The sequence below is a fragment of the Vombatus ursinus genome, unplaced genomic scaffold (assembly GCF_900497805.2).
Source record: "Vombatus ursinus unplaced genomic scaffold, bare-nosed wombat genome assembly UNPS02012602.1, whole genome shotgun sequence".
Taxonomy (NCBI): Eukaryota; Metazoa; Chordata; class Mammalia; order Diprotodontia; family Vombatidae; genus Vombatus; species Vombatus ursinus.
In genome coordinates, this window is record NW_020952380.1 from 3221193 (window position 1) to 3246591 (window position 25399).

Genomic DNA, 25399 nt, shown 5'->3' on the forward strand with positions numbered 1-25399 from the left:
GCATTTTATTGAGTCTAAGTATTACAACCTAAAGATCTCTTGGTCTATGTTTTTACTTAATCTCTTATTATTCCCCCAAATAGGGAAATGGACATACATTGTTCTTCCCCTTCTACATATAGCTTTTTTTTTTTTTGTCTAGAGCTATGTTTCATATATATCAGGAGCTCTCCAATAAGGAAAGTCCCTTTATCTATGGAGGTCCCTAACTTCTCTGTAACTCATAGTCTTACAGGCTTGCCTGGGTCAGTTGAAGGCTAAATGATCAGTCTGGGGTCATACAGCTTATATATGTTAGAGAAGGGATTTCAACCAAGTCTTGGAAGCCAAGTATCTTCATTTCCTCTTCACTGTCTCTCACTCATATCTATATGTTTGCTCCTTAATTGACTAGAAGAGGAGAACACAATTTATATGGCTACAGGATGAGGTGCAAAGAGTGGGAGAATATCTCTCCCTGATAAAAAAAATGTGGTCCAAAGACCAGCTAGTCATCAACATTTACTGAGAACCTTTTCTAGTGGGACTCTCCAATCTATAGAAAAGCTACTCATTTAAGAAAACATAACAAAACAACTCTTGTCTCTTCCTCAGAAGGTAAAATCTACTCTTGATGGGGTTAATTGACCATAATTAAGCATCATATTCTCTTTTTGAGACATCATCCATGTCTTGTGTTTTGTTTTTTTTTTTTGTTTTGTTTTTCATATGATACTTTACCATGCTCTTCTCTGTTAAGGAGAAGGTATGGAGGCTTTTATCCTGAACCATTTTTTTTTGCATACAAAACAGTTTTAACCTCTTTATTGGATAGTTACAGTATTAATAGAAATTGATTTTAATAGACTTGTGTTTACCATTCTGCGGTGTCAGCATGTTTTGGACACGTGTATGCTGCTGTCCAAAGTCTCTTAAAAGAAATGGGAATTCATTTGCCCAGAGTACTTGAAGGAGGAATTGGCTCATTTTCAGAACACAATTTGTCCATGAGCCAAGTAAACCAAGAAAATTATGTCTAGAGTTACACCACACTGTACCTAACAAAATCTTTTGCTTGTTTTCATAAGAAAAGGAAGACATTTGTATCTTAGAAGTAAAATGAATGTTCACAGGATAAACTTAGAGCTGGAATAGACCTTAAAGGCCATCTAATTTAGTTCAAATCCTGTCTTTTTGTAAATGAGGACTGGAGGACTAGAGAGGTTAAATAATTTGCCAAGGGTCTCCCAGCCAGTAAGTGATTTGGGCAGAATTTAAACCAGTTCGTCCAAAACTCCAATTTTGGTATTCTGTTGGCTGTACCACGTTGACTTCATTATAAATGGTGGCTCTTGTAATGAGGACTTAGGAAAATCAGTATAATATAATATCTTAAATAAACAAATGAAATAGGAAAACACATCCCCAATTCCCATCATCACAAGCTTTTTATATTCCATCTTGTTTCCCCTATATAGAGTGGGGATATATTATATTTGCCTGGAAGGCAAAGGTTGGGGAGAGAAGTCAGGAGACTAGTGTGCTCTGTAACTAATTTAAAGGCAAGAGGTGATATTTATTAATGACAAAGAGAAATATTGAAATGAAACCTATGATTTCACTGTTAAGGACATTCCTACTATGTACATAAGATTGCTGATCATGCTTGTGAAATGCTGTGGTCAAAAAGATCAGTCACTTAGTGAGTGACCAATTTCTGGAGGTGAGATGAGTCTCCTAATACTTAGCTTGACTGGTTTTTGGATGATAGACACTTGCTATCCCTAAACCTATACTTTTGAAGCCTTAGTGGCAGCTACAAAGGGCAATCCAGCTGGACCTGGAGCAAGGAAAACCTGAGTTCAAAGATGGGACCCTGGGCAAATTACTAAAACTGCATCTGCCTTAATTTCTTCATATGTAAAATGGAAATTATAATGGTACCTACTTTCCAGGGTGGTTGTGAGGACAAGATGAGATAATACTTGTAAAGTGCTTTGCAAACCTTTAAGTTCTATATAAATGCTTATTATTATTATTATTATTTTCAGTTTCATAGTCCCTACAGAAGTCTGTTCTCCATTGTGAACACCCAGCTCACCAACAGGCCACAAAGCTGGTTTTTGAGCAGGGCTTCAGTAGGTGTCAAAAAGAATAAAACAAATATTTTTCTTTTATTTATTATTTTCAACTTTCAAGTACTTGCTTTCCTCTCCTTGTGGAGAAAAGAAATACTAAAGTGTTTAACAAATAAGCATAATCAAACAAAACAAATACTCACATTGACCATGTTCAAAGATTCCTATTTCATTCTGCCTATGGGTCCATCACTTCTCTGCCAGGAGGTGGATAACATTCTTCATTGCTGGTGCTCTAGAATCATGGTGGATTATTAAACTGGTCAAGGGTTCTTAAATCTTTCAAAACTGTTCATTTGATATTATAGTATAAATTTTCCTGGTTTGGTTCATTTCACTCTGTATCAGTTTATGCAAATCTCCCCAGGTGTCTCTAAAATAAACTTTCTTCATTACTTAGAGCACAATAATATTATATTGTATTCAAATGGCATAATTTGTTCAGCCGTTCCCCAATTGATTGACACCTTCTTAGTTCCCAGTTCTTTGCCAATGCAGAAAGAGTTGTTACAAATATTTTTATACACAGAAAATTTTTTACTTTTTTTTTTTATTTCTTTGGGTATAGCTCTAGCAGTGATATTGTTGGAACAAGGGCATACAGAGTTTAGTAACTTCTGGGCATAGTTCCAAATTGATTTCCAGAATGACTGTACCAATTCAAAGTTCCACCAATAGTGTAGTTCCTATTTTTATGCAATCCCCTTCAACATTAGTCATTTTCTTTTTTTGTCAACTTTGCCATTCTTATGGGTGTGAGATAGAACCTCATGGTTGCTTTGATTTGCGTTTCTCTGATTATTAGTGAGTTGAAGCATTCTTTTCATACGGCTATAGATAGCTTGGATTTCTTCCCTTTGAAAACTGCCTATTCATATCCTTTGACCACTTATCAATTGGAGAATTGCTTTTATTCTTATAATTTGGATCAATTCCTGAAATATCTTAGAAATGACACCTTCATTGGAGAAACTTGCTGCAAAGATTTCTTCCCCCACAGTTAACTGCTTTCCTTCTAATTTTAGCGGCATTTGTGCAAAAACTTTTAAATTTTATACAATCAAAATTTTATCTTTTGTGACCCTCTCTATCCCTTGTTGGGTGATGAACTCTTGTCCTATTCATAGATTTGAAAGATAATTTCTTCAATGTTTCTCTAATTTGTTTGTAACGTGACTATTTGTATCTAGGTCATATGTCCATTTGGAGATTGTCTTGTCATATGGTGTGAAGTGTTGGTCTAAACCTATTTCTACTGACTACTGATCAGTTTTCCCAGCAGTTTTCATCAAATAGTATGTCCTTTCCCTAGAAATTATGGTCTTTGGACTTACTGAACACTAGACTATTAGTTTTATATGGTTTGTAACATCTCTTTCTTGAGTAAAAATCTTTGATATCCAAAGACAAAAAACTACAGCATGAAGAATTTAGGTTAGATCCAAGGAAGAATAGTTGCATAGAAAGATTGTAGACTTTCTTTGTGAGCCTTTAAATACATGACAAATTTTTATCTTTCTAGTGGTTTAAAAATGTTCCTGAAAAAAGATAGTGGTTCACAGAGGCAGCTGGTGCAGTGGATAAAGCTCTAGCCTTGGAGTCAGGAGCATCTGAGTTCAAATATGACCTCAGACACTTGACATTTACTAGCTGTGTGACCATGGGCAAGTCATTTAATCCTGATTGCCTGAGCAAGAGAAAAAAAAAAGACGGTGGTTCACCTTTTCAACTTTCTTAGGATTTAAAGCTGGAAGGGAGTAAATCACAGACTTAGGACTAGAAGGGACTTAGAATTCATCAAGTCCAGCCCCTTCATTTTATAGGTGTGGAAAGAGACCCACAGAGTTCATTTGAATTGCCTAAGGTCACATAGGTAGTAAGTAGAAGAGGCAGGGTTTGAACCCAGGCCCTTTGACTCTGAATCCAGAGTTCTTTCCACTCTACCACACTGCATGATTTTATTTTATAAAGTGAGCCCAAAGTTTCTACATTGTTCTAATGAATATGACCTATGTGGTCTTTGACATATGAAGTGACCTTGATGGTACAATTATTTTTGTGTCAGCAATTACACAAAGTCCATTTTGAACAATTATTATAATCTGTACAAAAGAAAGATGTTTGCATTTCTTTTCAGGGACACGACAATAGCAAAGGATTGTAAAGTCCTTTCGTAATTTTTAAACATTTCAACATTAGTAACTTAGGTTGTAAGTGTGATGGAAACTATCTGTAAATGGCATTTAAAGGCAAAATGAGTTTTCTTCCCATAGGCTTGCTGGCGCTTCAGGTCTGCTCACTGGGAGACACAGGTTCTCCTTTTATTGCATCAATATTTACTATTTACAGCTGTTTTTCATTTGTCACAAGCTCTGAAAGAAGATACACTATGCACAGCTGTGTGTATGAAATTTTTATACATTTGCTTTTAAGTCTTATTAACAAATCCTTTCTATTGTACTAGCAACTCTAGTTTTGAAAGCTTGAAAGTGAGCAAGGATTTAATGGAGACCCTGCATTTTATATTTGTGTTTTTCCTGTGTGCAGTCACAAAATCTAGGCCTGGGGCTGCAGCTTTTGAGGCCAGAGCAATAGTGAATCCACGGTGTCATCCTCACATATCTGATTTTTGTGAGGAGACAAGGAAAGAAACCCAGTGGGCTTCTCCTGGACCCAGACCTTCCATCATCCTGAAACAGTCCACTGATTCCCAGCATGGTGATGCTCCTTCTGTCCAGAGCCGGCTCCCTCATAGGCTCAGCTGCTCCCTATAGGGTCTACTTTTCTGGTTGTCCCACCTGAAAATAGTGTGGTTCTTGTGGTTTCTTCAATCCATTCTGGGGTAGGGCTAATTCTGCTTTCTGTGATGAGAGATATCGTAATCTCCTTTAAAAGGCTAGATATGGGATCCTCTAGAATCAGGGCCCATTGTCACTGGGAGGTAGATTTGGCTGACTGACCAGCAATTGGAGTTTTCTAAAGTGGAATGGGCTGACTCAGGGAATAATGAGTTTCCCATCATTTCATTAACCAGTCAGTCAATAAAGATTTATTAAATGCCTACTGTCTGTGTACTAGGCACTGTGCTAAATACTGTCGATACAAAAAGAGGCAAAAGACAGTCCCTGCCTTCAAGGAGATCACAATCTAATGAAGAAGACAACAAGCAAACAAATATGTACCCAAAAAAAGGAATATATAAAATAAATAGGAAGTAACTAAGAGAGGGAAGGCATTGAATTAAGAAGGGTTGGGGAAGGCTTCCTGTGGAAGATGGGATTTTAGTTGGGACTTAAAGGAAGTCAGAGCTGGGTAGGAAGTGTTTATGATTTGGGGAGATGGACGTCTAAAGTCCCTTATGACTCTTAAGTTCTGTGAGATCTAAATTCTGAACAGTGGCTTACAGAAGACATTGTTTATATTTGCATAATGTCACAGACTGATTAATAATACAGTTCAAAGAAAATTCCCCATGAGTTCAAGAGATGTCTGTCGTCCCACGCTTATGGGCCCCCAATGTATGTCACGTGTGTCATGGCTGTGTGGATGCTTGGCCAGGTGAGATGTGTTGTGCATGTGGGTACTCAGCCAGATGTGATCTGTGTTGTGTGTGTGAGCACTCAGCTAGATGTGATGTCATGTGTTTGAGCACTTAATGAGATGTGATGCATGTGTCCTATGTTTGAGCAGTGGGCCAGATGTGATATGTGTATGTGTGTGTGTGTGTGTGTTGTGAGGGGCACCCACCGGTGTATGATGGGCATGTGTTGTGTGTACGTGGATACTCAGCCATATGTCATATATGGGCAACTTATATGTGTGGTCACTCACTGAGATGTGATATGTATGTGTATGTCATGTGTGCATGGCCTCAACCAGATGTGTATGGACACACCATGAGTGAAAGGTGTCTTTCTTATGTGTGTAGGGACACTCAGTCATATGTGATACGGGTGGTCAATAGTGAGATGAGAGATATTCACATCATATGTGCCTGGGCATTCACCCAGACCCTGAAAGGACAAAAGCGGCTATTCTTGAAAGTGTTTTGAAATATTCCTTATGGTATTTGGTAAGAGCTTATCCAAATGTCTTTTAGCACATAATAATGGTTGCATACATTTCCTTGTCCCACAGCAGGCAAATTCAGTCAAATGGCTTTAGTGACTTTTTACATTCAGTAGGCAAATTTTCAGCAGGCGTGATTTGAAATATAAAGCTTAGGGGGAAAACAGCTGACAATTTCACATCCTCCTACAGCTTTACCCAATGGTTTCATTTGACTGTACACGTCCCCATTTTCTGTAATTGCAACAAGACAGGCTGAATTAGGCTTATTTGGAATAACCAAGCCACCCAAAAGTATTAATTGAGAACTCCCATTCCATAGCCTTTTTTTTTTTTTTTTTTTTTTAAGGAACAGTGGAGATGGTTTATTTTGTAATTAAAAGAGTGCAAAGGTCCCCTTCCTGTAATTTTGGTTTGGGGCAGGAAATTTTTGTTTCCGTTTTGTTTTTCCATTTCGTAATATTTTATTTTTTCCAATTACATGTAAAGCTACTTTTCAACGTTCACTTTGATAAGATTTTGAGCTCCAAATGTTTTTCTCCCTCTCTCCCCTCCCCCCCTGCCTAAGACAGCACAAAATCTGATATAGGCTATACATGTACAATCATATTAAACATTCAATAGCATTATTAATAGTGAAATCTGGGCAACCTATGAAGGGAGTCGGAAAACCTGAGTTCAAATCCTACTTCTGATATATCTATGTGACCTTGGGGAAATGTCTTAACCATCTTGAGCTTCATCTATAAAATGAAAGGGCTGGACTAAATGGCCTATAAAGTCCCGTGTAGCTTTAATTTAGTAATCTTATGTTCCTTTGCCTAGATTGGGAATAGGGACAACTTCTGAGAAGTAGCCTTTGGGACTGTGGTTCAGACTGTTACTTTTGACCTCTGATGTCCATTCATTTCCCTGGTTATTATTAGAGGAATCACCTATGCCTGTCTCCCACCTCATATCTCCCTGATATTTTGAAGAGACTTGAAGTTCTAACACTTCCTACATGAAGCTTTTCCTGATTCCCCAGGTGTTACACCCTCCTGGCTGCCATACCCCCTCCCACCCTGATTCCCTCAAGTGAGATGATTTTGAACTCTCGGGAGTTGGGGTTGGGGCGGGGCATTCCCCTCCAATGTTACAACTGTCTGAAGTTTTCTCAATATAAAAACTAATGAGAAACAATGGTATAAGTTAAAATTCCAGGTCCGTAAACAATTTTGTGAAACCTAATTTGGCTAAGTGGTTTATAAGGGTCACGACAGAAATGATCTGGGGGGCAGGGAGAACTGCATTTTTGAGAAGCCTCAAGCATTTGGGGACAGGAGTTATACATCGATGTTTTCAAAGTCTATCAAATAGATAATACAGATACCATAACGTGACTGGAGTCAGCCATACATAGAACTTAAAGTAGATGAAATTTCATCTTAGGCACCCTCTTATTCTCCCTTCTCCCACCCGCAGATGCTGCCTGGCTGCTCAAAGCACTACAAGCATTGTCCTAATCAGGGTCCTCCTTCCAGAGCAGTAACCTACACTCTGGATATTTCCATCAGCTTCCCCTAACATTTTACCCTGTTTTGTGGCCTGCTCCAGTAGAGGCACAGTTGAAAAGGATTCGATAAAATAATTTTTGATAAGTGGTTAATGTTTGGTAGCTGGGCAGTGGATAGAGCCCTGGGCTTGGAATCAGGAAGACTCATCTTCCTGCCTCAGATACTTACTAGCTGTCTGACCCTGAACAAGTCACTTAAGCCTCAGTTTCCTCATCTATAAAATGAGCTGGAGAAGGAAATGGCAGACCACTCCAGTATCTTTGCCAAGAAAACCCCGAATGAGGTCATGACTGAAAAAGCAACTGAACAAAATGATTGGTAAAGGCTCTGTTTGTAGTGTAACTCTTGATAAGGTTAAAAGGGTGACAAGGTGATGGTGGGGTAATTTCCAGAACATAGGTGACCGTCTGCTCTCCCTGCACATAACGAACTGACTTTGGTATTTCCCTAAAGCAACAGATTAGTGAATTCTCTGGGTGATAGTAAGAGTTTCAATTCCATTCTTACAGTACTGGTTAAGACACTTAAAGGAAAATCTCAGAGTTGGTTGACATTTATTCATTGGAGATAATATGAAAACAACCACAACAGACATTTATTGAGTACCTACAGTGTGAAAGGCAAGGTGTTAAGCAAGGCTTTGGGGATACCCTCAAGGGGTTTCTATCTTATCTCCAGTATTTCCTACTTTTCTTTCTCATCCATTCTTCACACATCTGCTAAACTAAAGTGGTATTTTTAAAGCACTTGTTTCTCCCTTCAGTTCTCTACCTCCTCCCATTGCCCCAGGATCAAATACAAATTGGCTCCAACCTACCTTTCCAGGCTTATTGGGCCTTATTTACCTTCACATAATCTATGGTCCAGCCAGACTATCCAACTTGCTGTTCTCTATGCAGGAAATTTCTTCTCCCACCTCCGTGCTGTGTCCCATAACTAGAATATACTCCCACCTCACCTCTGCCTCTTAGAATCCCTAGAATCTTCTTAGAATCAAAACTCAACTCAAGTACCATATCCTTCATTAGGCCTTTTTGGATCCTTCCAGCTGCTAGATATATAACACATATACATATGTATTTATGTGTACATATGTTGTTTCCCTTAATAGAATGTGAGTTTTTTGAGGACAGGGACTGTTTAGGAACACTATTTAGGAGGAGATTTTAATATTACAATAATATTATTTTTAATATTTTAATATTCATATAGACCAATGGTGTCAAACTCATATAGAAATGGAGGCTACTAATCCATGCAGAGGACATCTATGGGCTGCCTATTTGTTGACTTCGTTTTAAAAATGTAATATTATCTATGTTTTATTTTATTTTTTTGTTTGTTTTGTTAAATATTTCCCAATTACATTTTAATTTGGTTCTGGATATACTGGGGAGTGCTGTAGGCCCATGGGCTGTGTGTTTGACATCTCTGGTCTAGATGAGAAGGGCCTGAAGTAGGAGAGTATGGATATGAGCAAGAGATAGAGTCAATAAGACTTAACTGATTGAGTGTGGAGGGTAAGAGAGAGGGAGAGTAAAGATGACTCTGGTTTAGAGCCTGGGTAGCTAAGAGGATGGTGGTATTATCTACACACAAATAGAGGAGCTATTAGGAAAAGAGGAAGGTCTTTTTTTTTGTAGAGGGAAGATGATGAGTTCCATTTTGGATATATTGAGTTTGACGTGTTGGTAGGCCATCCATATGGATATAACCAATAGGGAGTTGGAAATACAGGACTGGAGTTCTGGACAGATGCTGTTGGTGTCTGTATATATTTAATGGGAGTCATCTACATAGAGATGGCAACTGTTATGTTCAGTTTGGGGTGTGATAATTTAGGACACTGGCAAACTGGACAGCATCCAGAGGAGGATGACCAGGATAGTAAAGGGCCTTGAGTCCATGTCATATGAGGATTGATTGAAGGAACTAGCCATGTTTAGTCTGCAGAGAAGAGGGCTCAAGAGGGCCATCATAGCTGTCTTCAAATATTTGAAGGACAACATATGGATGGGTTTGTTCTCTATGGCCCTAGAGGGCAGAACCAGGAGTAATGAGGGGAGTTACAAAGAGACCGATTTAGGCTGAATGTCAAGAAAATTTTTTTCTAAGAATTAGTGCTGTCCAAGATTGGAATAGGCCAGCCTGGGAAGGTTTTGGATACTCCCTCCTTGGAGATCTTCAGCCAGACTGCAGCTCTCAAATTCTGTGATGATAAGTCTTTGCAACATACAGCATAGTAGAAAGAGCATTGAATTTGGATTTAGAAGAGGTGGGTTTCAATCTTACTACAAATGTGACCATTCAACTTCTCTCTAGGCCTCAATTTCCTTTTCTGTAAAATGAGGGAGCTGGATTAGATAATCCCTAAGGTCACCTTCTAGTGCTAACATTCTATGAGCATATATTTTTAAATTTTCCAATTATAGTCATGGAAATAAAGAAACCTTTTCCTGCCGGGGAATTCGTTTGGCTGTGGACTGGTTCAGGGAGAGAGGACACAACTACATCAAGGTCTTTGTCCCATCTTGGAGGAAGGAACCACCAAGATCTGATACCTCTATTTCAGGTATGTTGCTACAAATGCTTCTCCATCTTCCAGGTGACAAGGATGGCTTTAAAAGTAGTCACGCTGATGCCTTGCAGATAAATTTGCCAGCCTACAAAATATATCAGTCCAGCATGCCATATCTCTTGCTATATAATCTGTACTTTGTTGTAAAGCAAATAAAATTATAAGGCCACACCATATTAGAGGTGGATTCCGAGAATACTCAGAGTTCAGCTAACACAGCCTCACTTTTGTAAAAATGGAGAAAATATAGAGATGGAGGAATATGATCACATAATCATAGAATCCACCCTTTACTGATCTCCTCAGTTCTACACATTTCCTCTGTTGACAATCTCCAATTTATTCTGCATAGAGCTTGGTTGAATTTGGTTGTTTATATGTTATCTCCCCATTAGACTGTGAGGTCCTTGAGAGCAGGGCATGTCTTTTGTCTTTCTTTATATCCTCAGCTTTCTGTACAATACTAGTACTTAATAAATGCTTCCCATGGAAGATGAGATTTAAGTTGGGACTTGAAGGAAGTTAAGAGGTAGAGAAAAGGAGAAAAGGCATATCAGGCATGGGAGATAGTCAGTAAAAATGCCCAGAGTCTGGAGATGGAGTGTGTTGTTCAAGAAATAGCAGGTCTTTCAGTGTCACTGACTCATAGAGTCCGTGGAAGGGTGGAAGGTCTAAGAAGGCTGGAAAGGTGGGGAGGGGAAGGAGATTCTGAAGGATTTTGAATACCAGACAGGATTTTACATTTTAGATCCTGGAGGTGATAGGGAGCCACTGGAGTTTATTGAATAGGGAGATGACATGGTCAGACTTGTGCTTTGGGGAGATCACTTTGACAGGAGGTGGGGATAGAGTAGAGAGAGACCAACCAGCAGGCTATTACAATAGTCTAGGCGTGAGGTGATCGGCACCTACACCAGAGTGGTGGCAGTATCAAAGGAGAGAAAGGGACATATATGGGAGATGTTGTGAAGGTAAACTCTATAGGCTTTGGCAACAGATTGGATATAGCAAGTGAGAGAGAATAAGATATTGAGAATGACACCAAGGGTTCAAGCCTGGGTAACTGAGAGAATAGTGGTACCCTCTAGAGTATTAGGGAAGTTAGGAAAATGGGAGGATTTGAGGGAAACATAATGAGTTCAGTTTTGGACATGTTGAGTTGAGATGTCTATGGGACATCCGGTTCAAGATGTCTGCAGGGTAATTGGAAGGGGCCTTAGAAGCAATCTAATCCAGACTGTGTCTTGTAGCATCTCTGACAAGTAGTCATCCAACCTTGACTTTGAAACCTCTTTTTGGGGGGAGGGGAGAGAGAAGCTCATGTTCTGAGGCATCTCAATTCACTTTGGGTTAATTCTAATCATTGTGAAGTCTTCACCATGCATTAAATCTCTGTCTGCCACTCTGAAACTGAGCTGCTTTGTTCTTAGTTCCAAGCAGAGAAAGTCTAGTTTCTTTTCCATATAATGTCCTTTCAAGTGTTTGATGGCAGCTATCACGATCCTATTGTTTACTTGGTTCTAGATTGAAGATTCTCCATTCCATTAACCAGTCCTTTTTTTGGGATATGGTCTCCACTCTCACCAGCACAGCTGCCCTCTTCTGGCTTTGTTCTAGCTTAAGTAGGTCTTCTTAAAATGTGGTGCCCAGAATTGAATAAAATATACCAGATGTGTTCTGACCAGAGAACAGTACGATGGAATTATCAGCCACATCTTATGGCTCTGTGCCTCTCAATGGGACCCAAGAGATCATTAGTCTTTTTGACTGGCTTGCTGTACTTTTAAGTCAGTGAACTTGTAGGCCACTAAAACCCCAAAATCTTTTTAGCAAAAGTGTTATTTTGTTACACTTCAACCATTCTATATTTGTAAAGTGGATTTTTTTAACCCAAGTGTAGAATTTTTCTTCCTTATCAAATTTCATCTTTTTATATTTGGTCCATTGTTCTAGTCTGCCAAGCTCTTTCTAGATATCTAACTATCATGTAGGCTATTCCTCCTGGTTTTATGTAATTTTCAAATTTGGCAAATACACTTTCTAATGTGTAAAGTGTATATAAAGTAAACATATGCAAATACACACTTATATGTAAAAAAGAAAACATACTTTCTTATTTGTTTTGTGTCTTTTTCCAAGCTACTGACAAAAATGACACAGGGCAGACAGATGCCTGGGGCATTCCCATAAGAACCTCCTTCCAAATTTACCTTGACCCCACTAAAAAAATAAAAATTAGTTAGCATTTACATAGTGCTTTCAAGTTTACAAAGAACTTTACGAATATTATCTCATTTTATGCTCACAGCAAGCATTAGAGGTAGGTATTATAATCATCCCCAATCTACAGGTAAGGAAACTGAGTCAGACAGAAATTAAGTGGTTATCTAGGGTCATATAGCTAGTAAGTTTGAACTCAAGTCTTTCTGACTCCTGACTTCCTAACTCAGTGCTCTATGCTCTAAGCCACCTAGTTGCCCATTAATAATTATCCTTTGAGTCTGATCAATCAACCAGTTCTGATTCCACTTAGGTATATTAGGTGAATACTATTATCAAATTCTTATCTCTCCATCTTCTCCTTAAGGTTTGCATGTTGTTACATCATTCAGTCATTTTCAGTCATGTCTGACTCTTCGTGACCCCATTTGGGGTTTTCTTGGCAAAGATACTAGAATAGTTTGCCATTTCCTTCTCCAGCTCATTTTACAGATGAGGAAACTGAGTCAAACAGGGTTAAAAGACTTGCCCAGGATCACATAGCTAGTGTCACCTATGTAAGGTTTGCATGAGAGACTGTCAAATATTTTGCTGAAAACTAGCCTATGATGTCTATAGCATTTCCCTGTTCTATCTGTCAAAAAAAGAAAAAAAAGAAGTAAGATTAATCTGGCATAACTTGCTCTTAATATATCATCATGCTGACCATGCCAAGAAACTAAGGACCTAGGGAGATATTAAAGGGTTAGTTCAAAGTTCCATAAAATCACCGTGTTTTATTCTCAGTAACCTATTAATTGTTTATACAGCTGAACAGCTGGTTCTAGGCAGGGCTGTTCTATTTACACATAAATACGGCTCCAGGGTTTTGTGACCCTGTAAGGAGTGATTGAAGGATATTCTCTAAAGAAAGGAAGTTTAGGAGCGTGTAGTACTTTTCTTCAAGCTTTTTAAGGTCTGTCATGTGGAAATGGGGATTGGATTATGTTTCAGAGGATGGAACTGGGGCCAACAGGTAAAAGTGACAAGGAATCTGGGAGCGGATTTCTGCTCACCCTAAGAAAGAACTTAATAATAATAATGATGATGATAGCAATAATATCTTACATCTGCATGATGCTTTTTAGCTTTCAAAGAACTTTTACATACACTTTTTCATTTGATGCTCACAGAAACTGAAGTAGGCAGGGCAGATGCTATTACTCCTGCTTTACATATAAAAAATTGAGGAAGGTTGTATGTGGCTCATCTTAGTACAAACAACTAGTTAAGTGGTGGAGCTCAGACTAGAACCAGGTCTTCTGACTCTCAGGCCAGTGCTCCTTCCACTATAGCACTTGGGGTGGTTTAATCCTGAGAGAGGCTGCCTTGTAAGGCAAAGAAGTCCATGGAAAGGCTCAACAGAGACCAGTGACTATCAGAATCTTTATGGTCCCTTTCCAGCTCTGAGGTTCTGATTTTTTTTTTTTTCCTTATCAAATATTGTACTTTGGACTCTTGGCTTCATGCAGGAAAGGAGCCCTCTTGAAATGGAGCTGTGGGTAAATCCAGAGGAAGTAAGAAATAAAAACCCTTGGGGCCTGGGGAGGGGGGGAGTGGGAAAAAGGGAGTGGGTGGTACTTTCATTTGCTTGAAGCAATTTAGCTGGTAACCCTGTACACTTGAGGTTCAGTCTTTTTTTGTGCTTTTCTCCATTCTTCCTTCTGTTAAATTCTCTGACCCCCTTAGTGATTTATGGGGGGAAACTACTTCCTTGAGAAATGAAGCTCACTTTAGGATATATGAAAACTATGTATGTGTATGTGCATCAAGAGAGAAAGTATGTCTGTATTTATATGTTTATATATTTACTATATATTCATACAGGCATACATATATAAAGAAAGAGAGAGTGAGAAAGACAAACACATGGAGGGACAGAGAAAGAGAGTGAAAGAAAAAGAGAGGGGGGGCACATGGCATAGTGGATAGAGAATATCAAATCACATCAAGGAAGACCTGAGTTCAAGTCTGATACATTCAAGACCTTTAATATATTCTGCGACCATAGACAAGTTATTTACCAACTCTGTACTCTAGGTCACTCTATATGCCTATAATCTGCAGAGAAGGTACATCAGGAAATTACTATGTCATTGGAATCATTGGTTTGATCCCTCTTAGCTCTATTTATATCTGTATATATATATACAGAGAAGGAGGGAGGAATGGGAGGGAGAGAAAGAAACTAATCTTGTGATTTCATTGGTTTACTGAGATCCCATAGAAAGAAACTCCCTTCATCAATCCCTATCGTTCTCTGCCAATTATAGCCTTAGAGAGTTGTCCAGTGTGTGTCAGAGGTGGGGCCTGAACCCAGCTCTTCCTGGCTAGGAGGATGATCCTCTATTCGATACATTATGGTGTAATGTGTGCATATACATATAGAAATTATTGCAACAACTTTACAAGGAAAAAAAGAGTAGTGTAAAAAGTGTTGGACTGGGGCAGCTAGGTGGTGCAGTGGATAGAGCACTGGCCCTGGAGTCAGGAGGACCTGAGTTCAAATATGGCCTCAGATACATGACATTTATTAGCTGTGTGACCCTGGGCAAGTCACTTAACCCCATTGCCTAGCCAAAAAAAAAAAAAAAAAATAAGTGTTGGGCTTGTAGTCAAGAGACATGGATTCCAATCCTGATTTCTATTTCTTTGCTAGCTGTGTGCCTTTGGGCAAGTCACTGATCCTTCCCCAGCCTTGGTTTTCACATATGTGAAATAAGGATAATCTATCTGCCTTGCCGATGATGATGGTCACATGAGAAAGTATGTTTAAAGATGCTTTGAAAATTTGAAAATGCTATCCAAATGTAAGATTCCATATGACATGGAACATGACTTCTAAACCATCACCATTAGAAGAGTGAAAATCCCACAGAGTTCTTCCAAGAGCCAATTCCTGAGCCAGTTCTGTTTATCTCATTAAATAGCTACAGCTAGGTCCTGATTGGTGAGAATAATGAATCTTGTGGTGAAATTTGAATTTGCACTAGGCATATCTAATATCCATTGGGCTGGAACTAATAGTCACATTTCATATAATTATGTAATTATGATTTTTATGTAATTATAACCACATTTTATGTCATTATAACAGAATAGTGCAAATACATGGGACCACTCCACAGGGTTCATTTACTCTCACTAATCAGGACCTAGCTGTCCTTATTAGTAGTGTGACCCTGTGGGCAAATCACTGAACCTTTCTGATGCTTGGTTTCCTCATCTGTAAAATGGGAACAATAATACATATAGTATGTGTTCCATAGGATTGTTTGGAGAATCAAATGAACTAGTGTATGTAAAGTGCTTTGAAAAACTTTAAAGCAATTTATAAGCGTGTGTGTGTCTCTATCTAAGTTATTATTATTAACAAAACTTTTTTTCTGGGGCGGGGGCAGAGAGAGTGAGTTATAGAGGAGAGCTGAAATTTTAAAAAGCGTATTTTTTCTGGGGAGTGTCGTGAGTCCCATTTTTTTCCCTCTTCCGTTTTCAGAACAGCATATCCTAGAGGATCTGGAAAAGCAGGCAGTTCTGGTATACACGCCATCTCGCAAGGTCAACGGTAAACGGGTAGTCTGCTACGATGACCGCTACATTGTGAAGGTGGCCTATGAGAAGGACGGCATCATCGTTTCTAATGACAACTATCGGGACCTCCAGAGCGAGAACCCAGAATGGAAGTGGTTCATCGAGCAGCGACTCCTTATGTTCTCCTTTGTCAATGACAAGTACGTGCGGGGAAGGGTCCTGAGAAGCTACAGGCAGCTCAGGGAGAGCAGCCGATAGAGCATTGTTCCTGGAGTTGGGAAGAGCCGATTTCTAATCCAGCCTCAGACACTAACTACCTGTGTGGTCTCAGTTTCCTCATCTGTAACAATAATCTGATAATAATAGCACCTACTTGTGAGGATCAAAAGAGATAATATTTGTAAAGTGCTTAGCATAATGTCCGGCACAGAGTAAGTGGCATGGTAGATAGAACCGGGCCTTGAGTCAGAAAGACCTGAGTTCAAATCTGGCCTCAGATACTTACTAGCTGTGTGACCCTGGACAAGTCACTTAACTGTTTGCCTCAGTTTCCTCATCTGTAAAATGAGCTGGAGAAGGAAACGGCAAACCACTTCAGTATCATTGCCAAGAAAACCCCAGATAGAGATATGAAGAGTCAGAGGAGACTAAAAAAACAACTGAACAGCAAGAGCTAAGAGAGTAACTGGAAAATGAAAGGGACTGAGTAAGACACAGAAGCAGCCTGGTGCTAGGAATTAAAAAGAAGGGGAAGGAAGGGAGATTTTCCTTTTGGTTTCTCCTTATTGAGCTAGGAAATAGTTTGTTTCTATGCTCTAGTGAGGGGGGTTATTAATCTGTGGTCTGTAAACTTGTTTTAAAAAAATTTCTATCGCTTTATCTTAGTAGAAGTGATTCCTTCATAATTCTATATATTATAGTTTATACATTTAAGAATATCATTCTGAAAAGGAGTCCCTAGGCTTCACCAACTACCAAAGAGGGCCATGACACTAACAAAATAAATAAATAAAATAATATGAGGAACCTCTGCTCGAGGGTATGGTTTTGGGAATTCTTAGGGATAAAACTCCCTCTGCCTGTGCACATCTATACCCATTCTACAACTTAGCATCCTAGAACATTGCCTGGGACACAGAGAGGTTAGGCCACTTGCCCAGGGTCACGCATTGTCCGTATGTCCAAAACTTCATAGACGGTTCATAGTCCAAACTTCATAGAACATTCCCCTTAATAAAAAAGGATTTGTTCTGTAAAACTTGGACTCAGTCAAAACACCACACCCAAGGATCTAGAAGGCCACATGTGGCCTCAAGGCCACAGGTCCCCCACCCCTGGACCAGACCCAAAGCATGGTCATTAATGAGGTCAATGTTCACTTAGAGGAGGTCTCTAGGGATCTATCAGGGATCTATCCTCATTGACCCTGTAATATTTTTGTCTATGACTTAGGTGAAGACTCATAAGATGCCCTGGTCTCCCCAGGGAGTGGAAAGGAGAGGGTTCGTCGTTGTTTGGGCTGGGCGACTTCCTACAAGCTAGGGCAGGCACAGTCTGGAAGGTCAAGTGAGTGAGGAAGGAACCACAGTTCTGCTGCTCCCTGCTTCAACCTTACCCCTTGTGCTCCTGGGCACCTGAAAATGAAGGGCTGCCCCTAAGCCATGGGGCAGATACTCAGCTGCTTTCTGGGGTAGTCAAATTCAGCCTCTCTCTCATCTCCACACACACCTAGCCAGAGGCTCCCACTGCCCAGTTTCAGTCCGGAGGAATCTGGCCAGTCTTTGTGCTTTGAGTGCCAACAAATCCTCACTGTTGCCTAAAGAACCATGACGACTTCTGGACTGGTGACAGCATCTGGGTCAGGGTCCAAGTGCGTCTGACACAACTGATCCCTGTACAGGACCTGTCATCTCCCTCCCTGCCAGGATGCAGTGCCTGCCTGCCCTCCCGCCTGCCTGGGCGAGAAGGAACTCCATCCCAGAGTCCTCAGCGCGGCCCTAGTGTGCTCTTGGCACCGTTTCCCAGGGCCCAGGAGAGAGAGTTCAGGAGGCAAGGCCTTTGGTCACTGAGAATAACCGTGGCAAGCCACTTCCCAGATTCTTGATTAGGGTCCAACATTCAGAAGCTCTGTGTACAGTTGGTAGCCTGAGCAACCAGAGTCCAACACTGGAACATGCAGCCTCCAGGCCTGGGGTGATCTATAGACTAGTTCCAGTGGACTCCTCAGAGGGGATTTCGATCTGAACTATATTGTATTTTTTTTTTCAAACTTATTCTGAATTAGTGACCCATCTGTCCCAGCTTTTCCTTAACCAGGAAATGTGCTCTGGGAACAAATTTGCATTCATCCAGGTAGTAGGGTGAGGTTCCCATCTGTTGTAATTCGTTCTGCCTTTGAGAGGTGATTGCTGAGAGTATATATTATTGCGGGGTGCAGATAGGGAGAAGTCCACTTCCCCATTTGGCAGTGCAAGTGAGCCATGAACATTCAAATCAGGGGTGACTGAGCCAGTAAACGTGAAAAGCTGAAACCAGATGCAGAAAAAATTCAGGAGGTAAATTCATCCTCCAGGCAGAGTATTAGACACTGCAGACACTCAGTACTGCGGGATAAGTCTTCCCCTTTGCCCACTTTATGTTTCAACCGGATCATCCTACTTTATGGTCTCCAAATGTGCCATGAATTTTCCCCATTTCTGGGTCTCTACTCGTGTTCTTTCTTTCATCTGCCATGCCCTTCTGCTCCACCCTCCAATTCATTACCTAGGACTCCAATCAGGGTCAGTATTTGAGTGCCTTCTCTGTGCTCCAGACTGTAGGGAATATAAGGAAAAATATCCAGCCTCCAGTGGCTGGTTGCTTACAGGAGTTTGGAAATCTCCCTGAAATGGAGTGTGAGCTTTGTGAAGCTTGGCATAGCCCTTGGAGATGATGCTGGGGTGACTGCCTGAATAGAGTGGAACACACTGACCTAGGAGTCAAAACACCTGTGTCCTAGGCCTGACTCCCTAATTAGCTATGTGTCCCTGGGCAAGTCAAGTGCCTAAACTTCTCTTGGACCTCAGTTTCCTCATCTGTCATCTGTAAAAGGATTCTGGACTAGAAGATCTCCAAGGTCCCTCACATCTTTAACATTCTATGAGTCTATAACCCAATGAAATGCCTTTTTTTTTTTTTTGGCTACCTGTTCTGTGGCCCCGAGCTCTGAACTGCCAAGGCCCTAGACCTTTCATGTGGTTTAGAAACTGAGGGGAGTTGAGTGACTTTTTCCATTACTCACAGATGGTGCCTATTGAAACCACTGATTCATTTGCTTTCAGAGAGGTCTCTTGCCCTCTTCTGGGACACACACCCATGTGTCACCCCTCTGCCTCAGGTCTGCCTCCCACCCACATCCATCCTTGTGGCAGGCAGGGGCCTCAGCACCCAGGAGGCGCTTCCTCCCAGAGCATCTCTTTGTCTGAGGGGCGCAGTGAAGGGGCAATAGGGAGGTAGCTGGTTCCCTCAGGTGCTACTGTTTGGGAATTTACCCTGGTTTACCTCTGCCTGTGATGAAGGATTGGGGACGTCCAACAGCAACAACCACAGCCACAACCACGTTTCTATTGCCCTTAAAGGTGTACACAGAACTGTCTTCATAACAACCCTGTGAGAGAGATAGTGCAGAAATAGTCTGCCATTTTCCAAATGAGAACAACGAGGTTCAGAAAGGTAGTGGTTTGCTCATAATCACGTGGCTAGTAAGTGTTAGAACTGGGGCTTGGACACAGGCTTTCTGATGAGTTTAGTCTAGGAGTGGGAACCTGCGGCCTTGAGGCCACGTGAGGCCCTCTAGGTCCTCGAGTGTGGCCCTAAAGAGCCACATGCGGCCTCGAGGCCGCAGGTTCCCCGTCCCTGGCTAGTCCTTCCGCTGTGGACACTATCTCTCTCAAAAATTAGGTCAAGATTCCCTATGTTCTGTGCTCAGCCTGTCCTCCTCCTTTGCCCCCTTCTTCTACTTTTTGTTTCCACCAAATCAGACTACTTGGTGGTTCCCAAATGGGCCATCTGCTTTCCCGTTTTGGGGCCTTTGCTTATATTGTTCTTTCTCCCTGTCATACCCTTCTGCATCCCGTTCCACCTGTTAGAATTCCACTAGTACTTCAGAGACCAGAGTCACTGTTGCCTCCTCCACGAAACTTTCCCTGAGTTTTTCATCTTTTCTCACTCCCTCCCTCCAGCCAGAAGTGATGCCTCCCTCCTCAGTCTTCCCATAGCCCTTCCAACTTTTCCTAGAACTCTTCTCCCATATTGCCCTGTATCATAGTTATTTTTGTTCAGATCTTATTTCTTCTGCTACAGTGAGATCTTCTTGAGAGCAGGGACTGAGACCAGTTCCTAGCTGTATCCTCCTCAATGTGCCTATAACCGTGCTTTGCACATAGTAGGTACTCATTCTACCTGCCTTCTAGCTTTGTGGTAAGAAAGCAAAGCACAGCTTTACAGGGCTAGAGAGATGGGAGTTGCTTTAGTAGTGAACTAGAGTATTCCTTCAGAATCTTTGAAAGATGGTGTTGAGGAAAGAGCCACTGTCTCTGTTTCTCTGGAGATGACCACTGTCTTGTTTTCCAGATTCATGCCTCCTGATGATCCTCTGGGCCGCCATGGACCAACTCTTAGTAATTTCCTTTGCAAAAAGCCAAGGCTTCCACAGGCCTCCTGGCAGCACTGCCCCTATGGTAGGTCTTACCCTTTACCTCCTGTAGCTGGTTCAGAGACTATTTTTTTTTTTTGGTGGGGACTTGAAAGAATTCGTAAAGTGTCTGGGAAGGTCATGAATGAATGAAACAATGATGTCGGATGGGGTTTGTCTTTAGAATCTCCTAGGCTCTTCCTTCGGTGTGCCTTTTTCCCATTCATCCTCCTGCTCTGATGCTGTCCCCTCCTCCCCTTTTTTCCTCAAACTCCCCCCACTCCAACTGCTTCTCACTGTCTCTTGTCATGGAGGAAAGGGATTTTGGCGGACTCCTACAGGAAAAAGTGTCAGGGTCTTACTGGGTCCCCCTCTCAGAAATAAGTACACGTGAAGAGGGCTTTGGGGGAAGGCAATGCTTAGCACCAATTACTGGGAGAATTTCAGGTGCTGGTGGGGGAGTCAATCTCAATCAGTTTGGCTGCTGTGGCCATTTCAGGCCTCATCAGCACAGCGTGGACTGTAGCTGCTAGTAGAGTGATCATTTCCAGGAAGAGGCCATGCTGACTCCATATTAGGGTGGGTAGGGGAGGCCTTTCCGTTGAACTTCAGATCATAGCCCAGAAGCAACTGTCACTCGGTCAATAAGTCAACAAGTATATATTAGACACCTACTATGTTCCACAGAGAAGGTAGGTAGGTAGCACAGTAGATAGAGCACACAGGGCCATAGTCAGGAAGGCCGGGGTTCAAATCCAGTCTCAGATACTTACTAGCCGTGTGACCCTGGGCAAGTCACTCAACCCTGTTTGCCTCAGGTTCCTCATCTGTAAAATGAGCTGGAGAAGGAAATGGCAAACCACCCTAATATCTTTGCCAAGAAAACCCCAAAAAGGGGTCATGGAGAGCTGGACGTGACTGAAAATGATTGAAAAAAAATGTTCCAGATACCAGATACTATGCTAGGGGCTGGAAATACAAAGACCAAAAAAAAAAATATATGAAATAAAAAACAATCTTTGCCCTTAAGGAGCTTACATTCTGTAGGGAAAACAATGTGTACATATAAAAGAATGTACCAAATAGGTACAAAATAAATGCGAAATAATTTCAGCAGGCAGGCCTAGCAGATGGTAGTATAAGGCTTGACCCTGTCTGTGTGGTCTGGAACCAGAGAGTCACGAGGAGTAGCTCTTTCCATCGCACCCCACTCATTGGATGCTGATACCCTCCCAAGTCCTTAAGCAGGGAGAACAGAATGACTGATGGATCTGTCTCTTTGGTCCGTGTGTGCATATTGAATGTAGTCTACTTCTACACAGGTCTCTCCTCCCAGGCCTTCCCACACCCATACCACCGATTCTGGTAAATCCAGGTCTGCCCATCACATCCACAGTGTCTGCAGAGCATTATGGAGGGAAGAAAGCATTAATTATTCACCCACCCGATGGGGCTGGGATGGGCTGGGCTGACTTAGGAGGTAGAATTTTGCTCCACGATGGTTCGTAGGACTTGCCACGGCCTTGCTCCATTGTAGGATGGTTCGAGGCCTGAAATTTCAAACCAGAGGAAAGGGCAATGGGGCTAGCAGTGAAAGGACCTGAATCCATCCTCAACCCAACCTTTTGTGTGCTGACTCTTGTCTTCACCTCCTTGCAGGCAGGAAGTGTACCTACGGCAGTAAGTGTAAATTCTACCACCCAGAGAGACTGCATCAAATCCAGCTGTCGGTGGCGGATGAGCTCCGAGCCAAAACGAGGACCTTGCTGGGGTCAGAGGAGGAGCAGCTGAGACCCAGCTTCTTGAAGACTGGGCCAGTTCCCTCCCTGCCTCACCCCAGCCTCAGCACAGAAGGACCGTGGAGTCCCAGGGGAAGCATCAGTAACTACAGTAGCCACAGTAACAGCAGCCCAGGCTCCATTTGGACAGAGGAGGGAGTTCTTTCTGTGGACGGGAGCTTTAGAGGAACCCTGGCCAGGACCTGGGAGGACTGGGCGCAGGAGAGGCAGGACCCCGAGAGGGGCATTCCACGCCACTGCCAAGCGGGCGATATCAGGTTCTTGGAAAGCCAGTTTTCCCGATTGGCATGTGGTGATGATTTATATGGCTGTGGCTCGCATACTGGTATCACAACTTCCCGCATTCAGAGTGGGATGAACAATTCATACCAGGGCTGCAATCTCAATCATTCCGGCTGCCATGGCCGCTTCAGGCCTCATCAGCACAGCGTGGATTGTAGCTGCTGGAGGAGTGATCGTTTCCGAGAAGGGGCCACTCTGACTCCATGTGCTTGCAGACGCCTGATGATCAGAGGGTCTTATTGTAATGGTACCAGGGGGCCAGACCCAGTCCTGCAGGAGACTTTTGCCCCAAGTAGCCACCCATCCAAAGCAGACCTGCAGCAGCCCCAACAGCAGGCTGTATACTGCTCTCACACTCCCACTGGGGATCCATTTCCCCATTCCACCCAGTCTAATGAGACCTGGAGTATAGAGCAAGGACCAAAGGAACCACCCGGTTCACCCTTTTGGGGGGACTCCAGCTGGGGAAACCACCCGTTTAGGAAAGCAGATAGTTATCTACACTCTTCTGAGTATAAATACCCCGCCTTGGATTCAGCCATTGGAGAGCGAGCCCACATTCGGACAGCCCTTTATAACATCTTCCCCCAGGATGAGGTAGACCAAGTCATGTCTTTGTTTCCCAACCTCGTGGACATCCCTAGTCTGATATTACTCATCGAGAAAAACCGTCGGCTTTGTCCGTGAGTTGGAAACCTCTGAGAAGTCAGCGCAAAGTGTATGCCCTCAGCATCCCTAGAATCCTTTGGACTATGAAGTTCTGGAGGCTGGAGCTGCAGACCTACTGAAAGCAACTCACAGTTGCTCAATTGACATTTCCTATTGTGGTGGCAGGGCTGGCCCAGACCCCTTGTCTCTGGGCAGGGCAACATCTAAGCTTTCCCAACGCACATGGAGATCAGGTCAAGGAAGACAAGGAAAGATATTCCATTATTTAGTTTGTCACACTCCTGCTGCCATTTGCCTGTTTCCTGAATGAAGGTCACAAAATCTAAGAGGTGGAAAAGACCTCAGAGGTCCCCTAGTCTGAGCCTCCACCTGAGCAGGAATCCAAAAAGGATTTGCTATGTTTTTTGAGGGGGGAGGCAATTGTGGTTAAGTGACTTGCCCAGGGTCACACAGCTAGTACATGTCTAAGGCAGGATTTGAACCCAGGTCCTCTTGACTCCAGGGCTGGTGCTCTATGTACTGCACCACCTAGCTGCTCCTGAGATTTCCTATTAAAATATCCTTAATAAATAAGCATTCAGATTTTGCTTGATGATCTCTATTGAGTGGGTAACCAATCTGCTACTTCTCAAGGCAACCCATTCCACTTTGGAATGGAACAGATTTGGAACAGATTTTATTGTTAGGAAGTTTGTGGGGTTTTATTGTTGTTGTTTTTTACCCACTGCTCTTGGCCCCATGGGGCCAAGAAGAATAAATGTAACCCAGGGATTCTTTTCCTGGGTTCTGTGAACTTAAAAAATTTTTTTTGATGATTATTTACATGTAATTGGTTTCCTTTGCAATTTTAGGGGTTTTTTATTTTATGCATTTAAAAACACGGTTTTGGGAAGGGATCTCTATGTTTCATTGAACTGCCAAAAAGACACAATAAAGATTAAGAACTTTTGATCTAGTCCCTTTTCTATATGACAGCCCCTTAAGTACATGAAGAAAGCTACAAAATAATAGGAGTACTGATTTAGAGCTGGAAGGGACCTTGGGGTCTATCATGTCCAATCTTCTTATTTTACATGTGAGGAAACTGAGGCGCAAAGCAGTTAAAGTGACTTGCTCAGAGTCACACAAGTAGAAGGGACAGTGCCAGGGTTCGAATCCAAGGTGTCTGATACTAAATCCAGCACTCTCTACTAAACTATGCTGCCTCAATGTCTTCTTCTCAAGGCTAAATATCCCCTATTCCCATTCCTTTAGTCTTCTTATGACGTGACTTTTCAAACTTTCATCATCCTGGTTGCCCTTTTCCAGATGTGTTCTAGCTTTTCTATGTCCTTGTTAAAATATGGCACCTATCACAGAACACCCATGTGAAATATGGCCAGGGCAGAGAACAGAAATGCAATCCCCTCCCTCATTCGGGACATTCATCTTTACTGTAGCCCTTAGTAGCATATCATTAGGAGATTATGATATCCTACCATCCTTTGCCTAGAGGTGAAATAGATAACAGCTTGGAGTCAGAATGGACCTGAGTTCAAATATGACTTGAGAAGCTTAACTGGTTAGATGACCCCACAAGTCATTTAATCTCTCTCTGCCTCAGTCTTCCTCATCTATAAAATGGGGATGATAATAACCCCTACCTCCCAGGGGTTGTTGTGAGGAATAAATGTAATAACGAGTTTAAAGTGCTTTGAAAACCTTAAAATGAATTGACTGAGAGTGAATTTGCAGGCCACAGAGATTTGTCACACACACCCAAAGGTGAACACAGGCCAAATCCCATTCCAGCAAACACCAAGAGACAGTCCAGATGTTTTCCTTGCCCTGGAATCTTATTTTTATTATGTATTGTTTTATTGTACAGA

General features: G+C 41.9%; 1 protein-coding gene across 1 annotated transcript in view; it reads left to right on the forward strand.

Annotated features, from left to right (window-relative positions):
• Positions 1-24333, forward strand: part of ZC3H12D (zinc finger CCCH-type containing 12D) — a 44709-nt gene extending 20376 nt beyond the window's left edge. Inside the window, exons 3-6 of the mRNA XM_027858007.1 lie at positions 10174-10313; positions 16075-16309; positions 20721-20827; positions 22441-24333. Of these exons, the coding sequence (XP_027713808.1) occupies positions 10174-10313; positions 16075-16309; positions 20721-20827; positions 22441-23549 (1591 nt within the window). The 3' untranslated portion in view covers positions 23550-24333. The remainder of the gene's footprint in view (positions 1-10173; positions 10314-16074; positions 16310-20720; positions 20828-22440) is intronic.
• The last annotated feature ends 1066 nt before the right edge of the window (positions 24334-25399 follow it).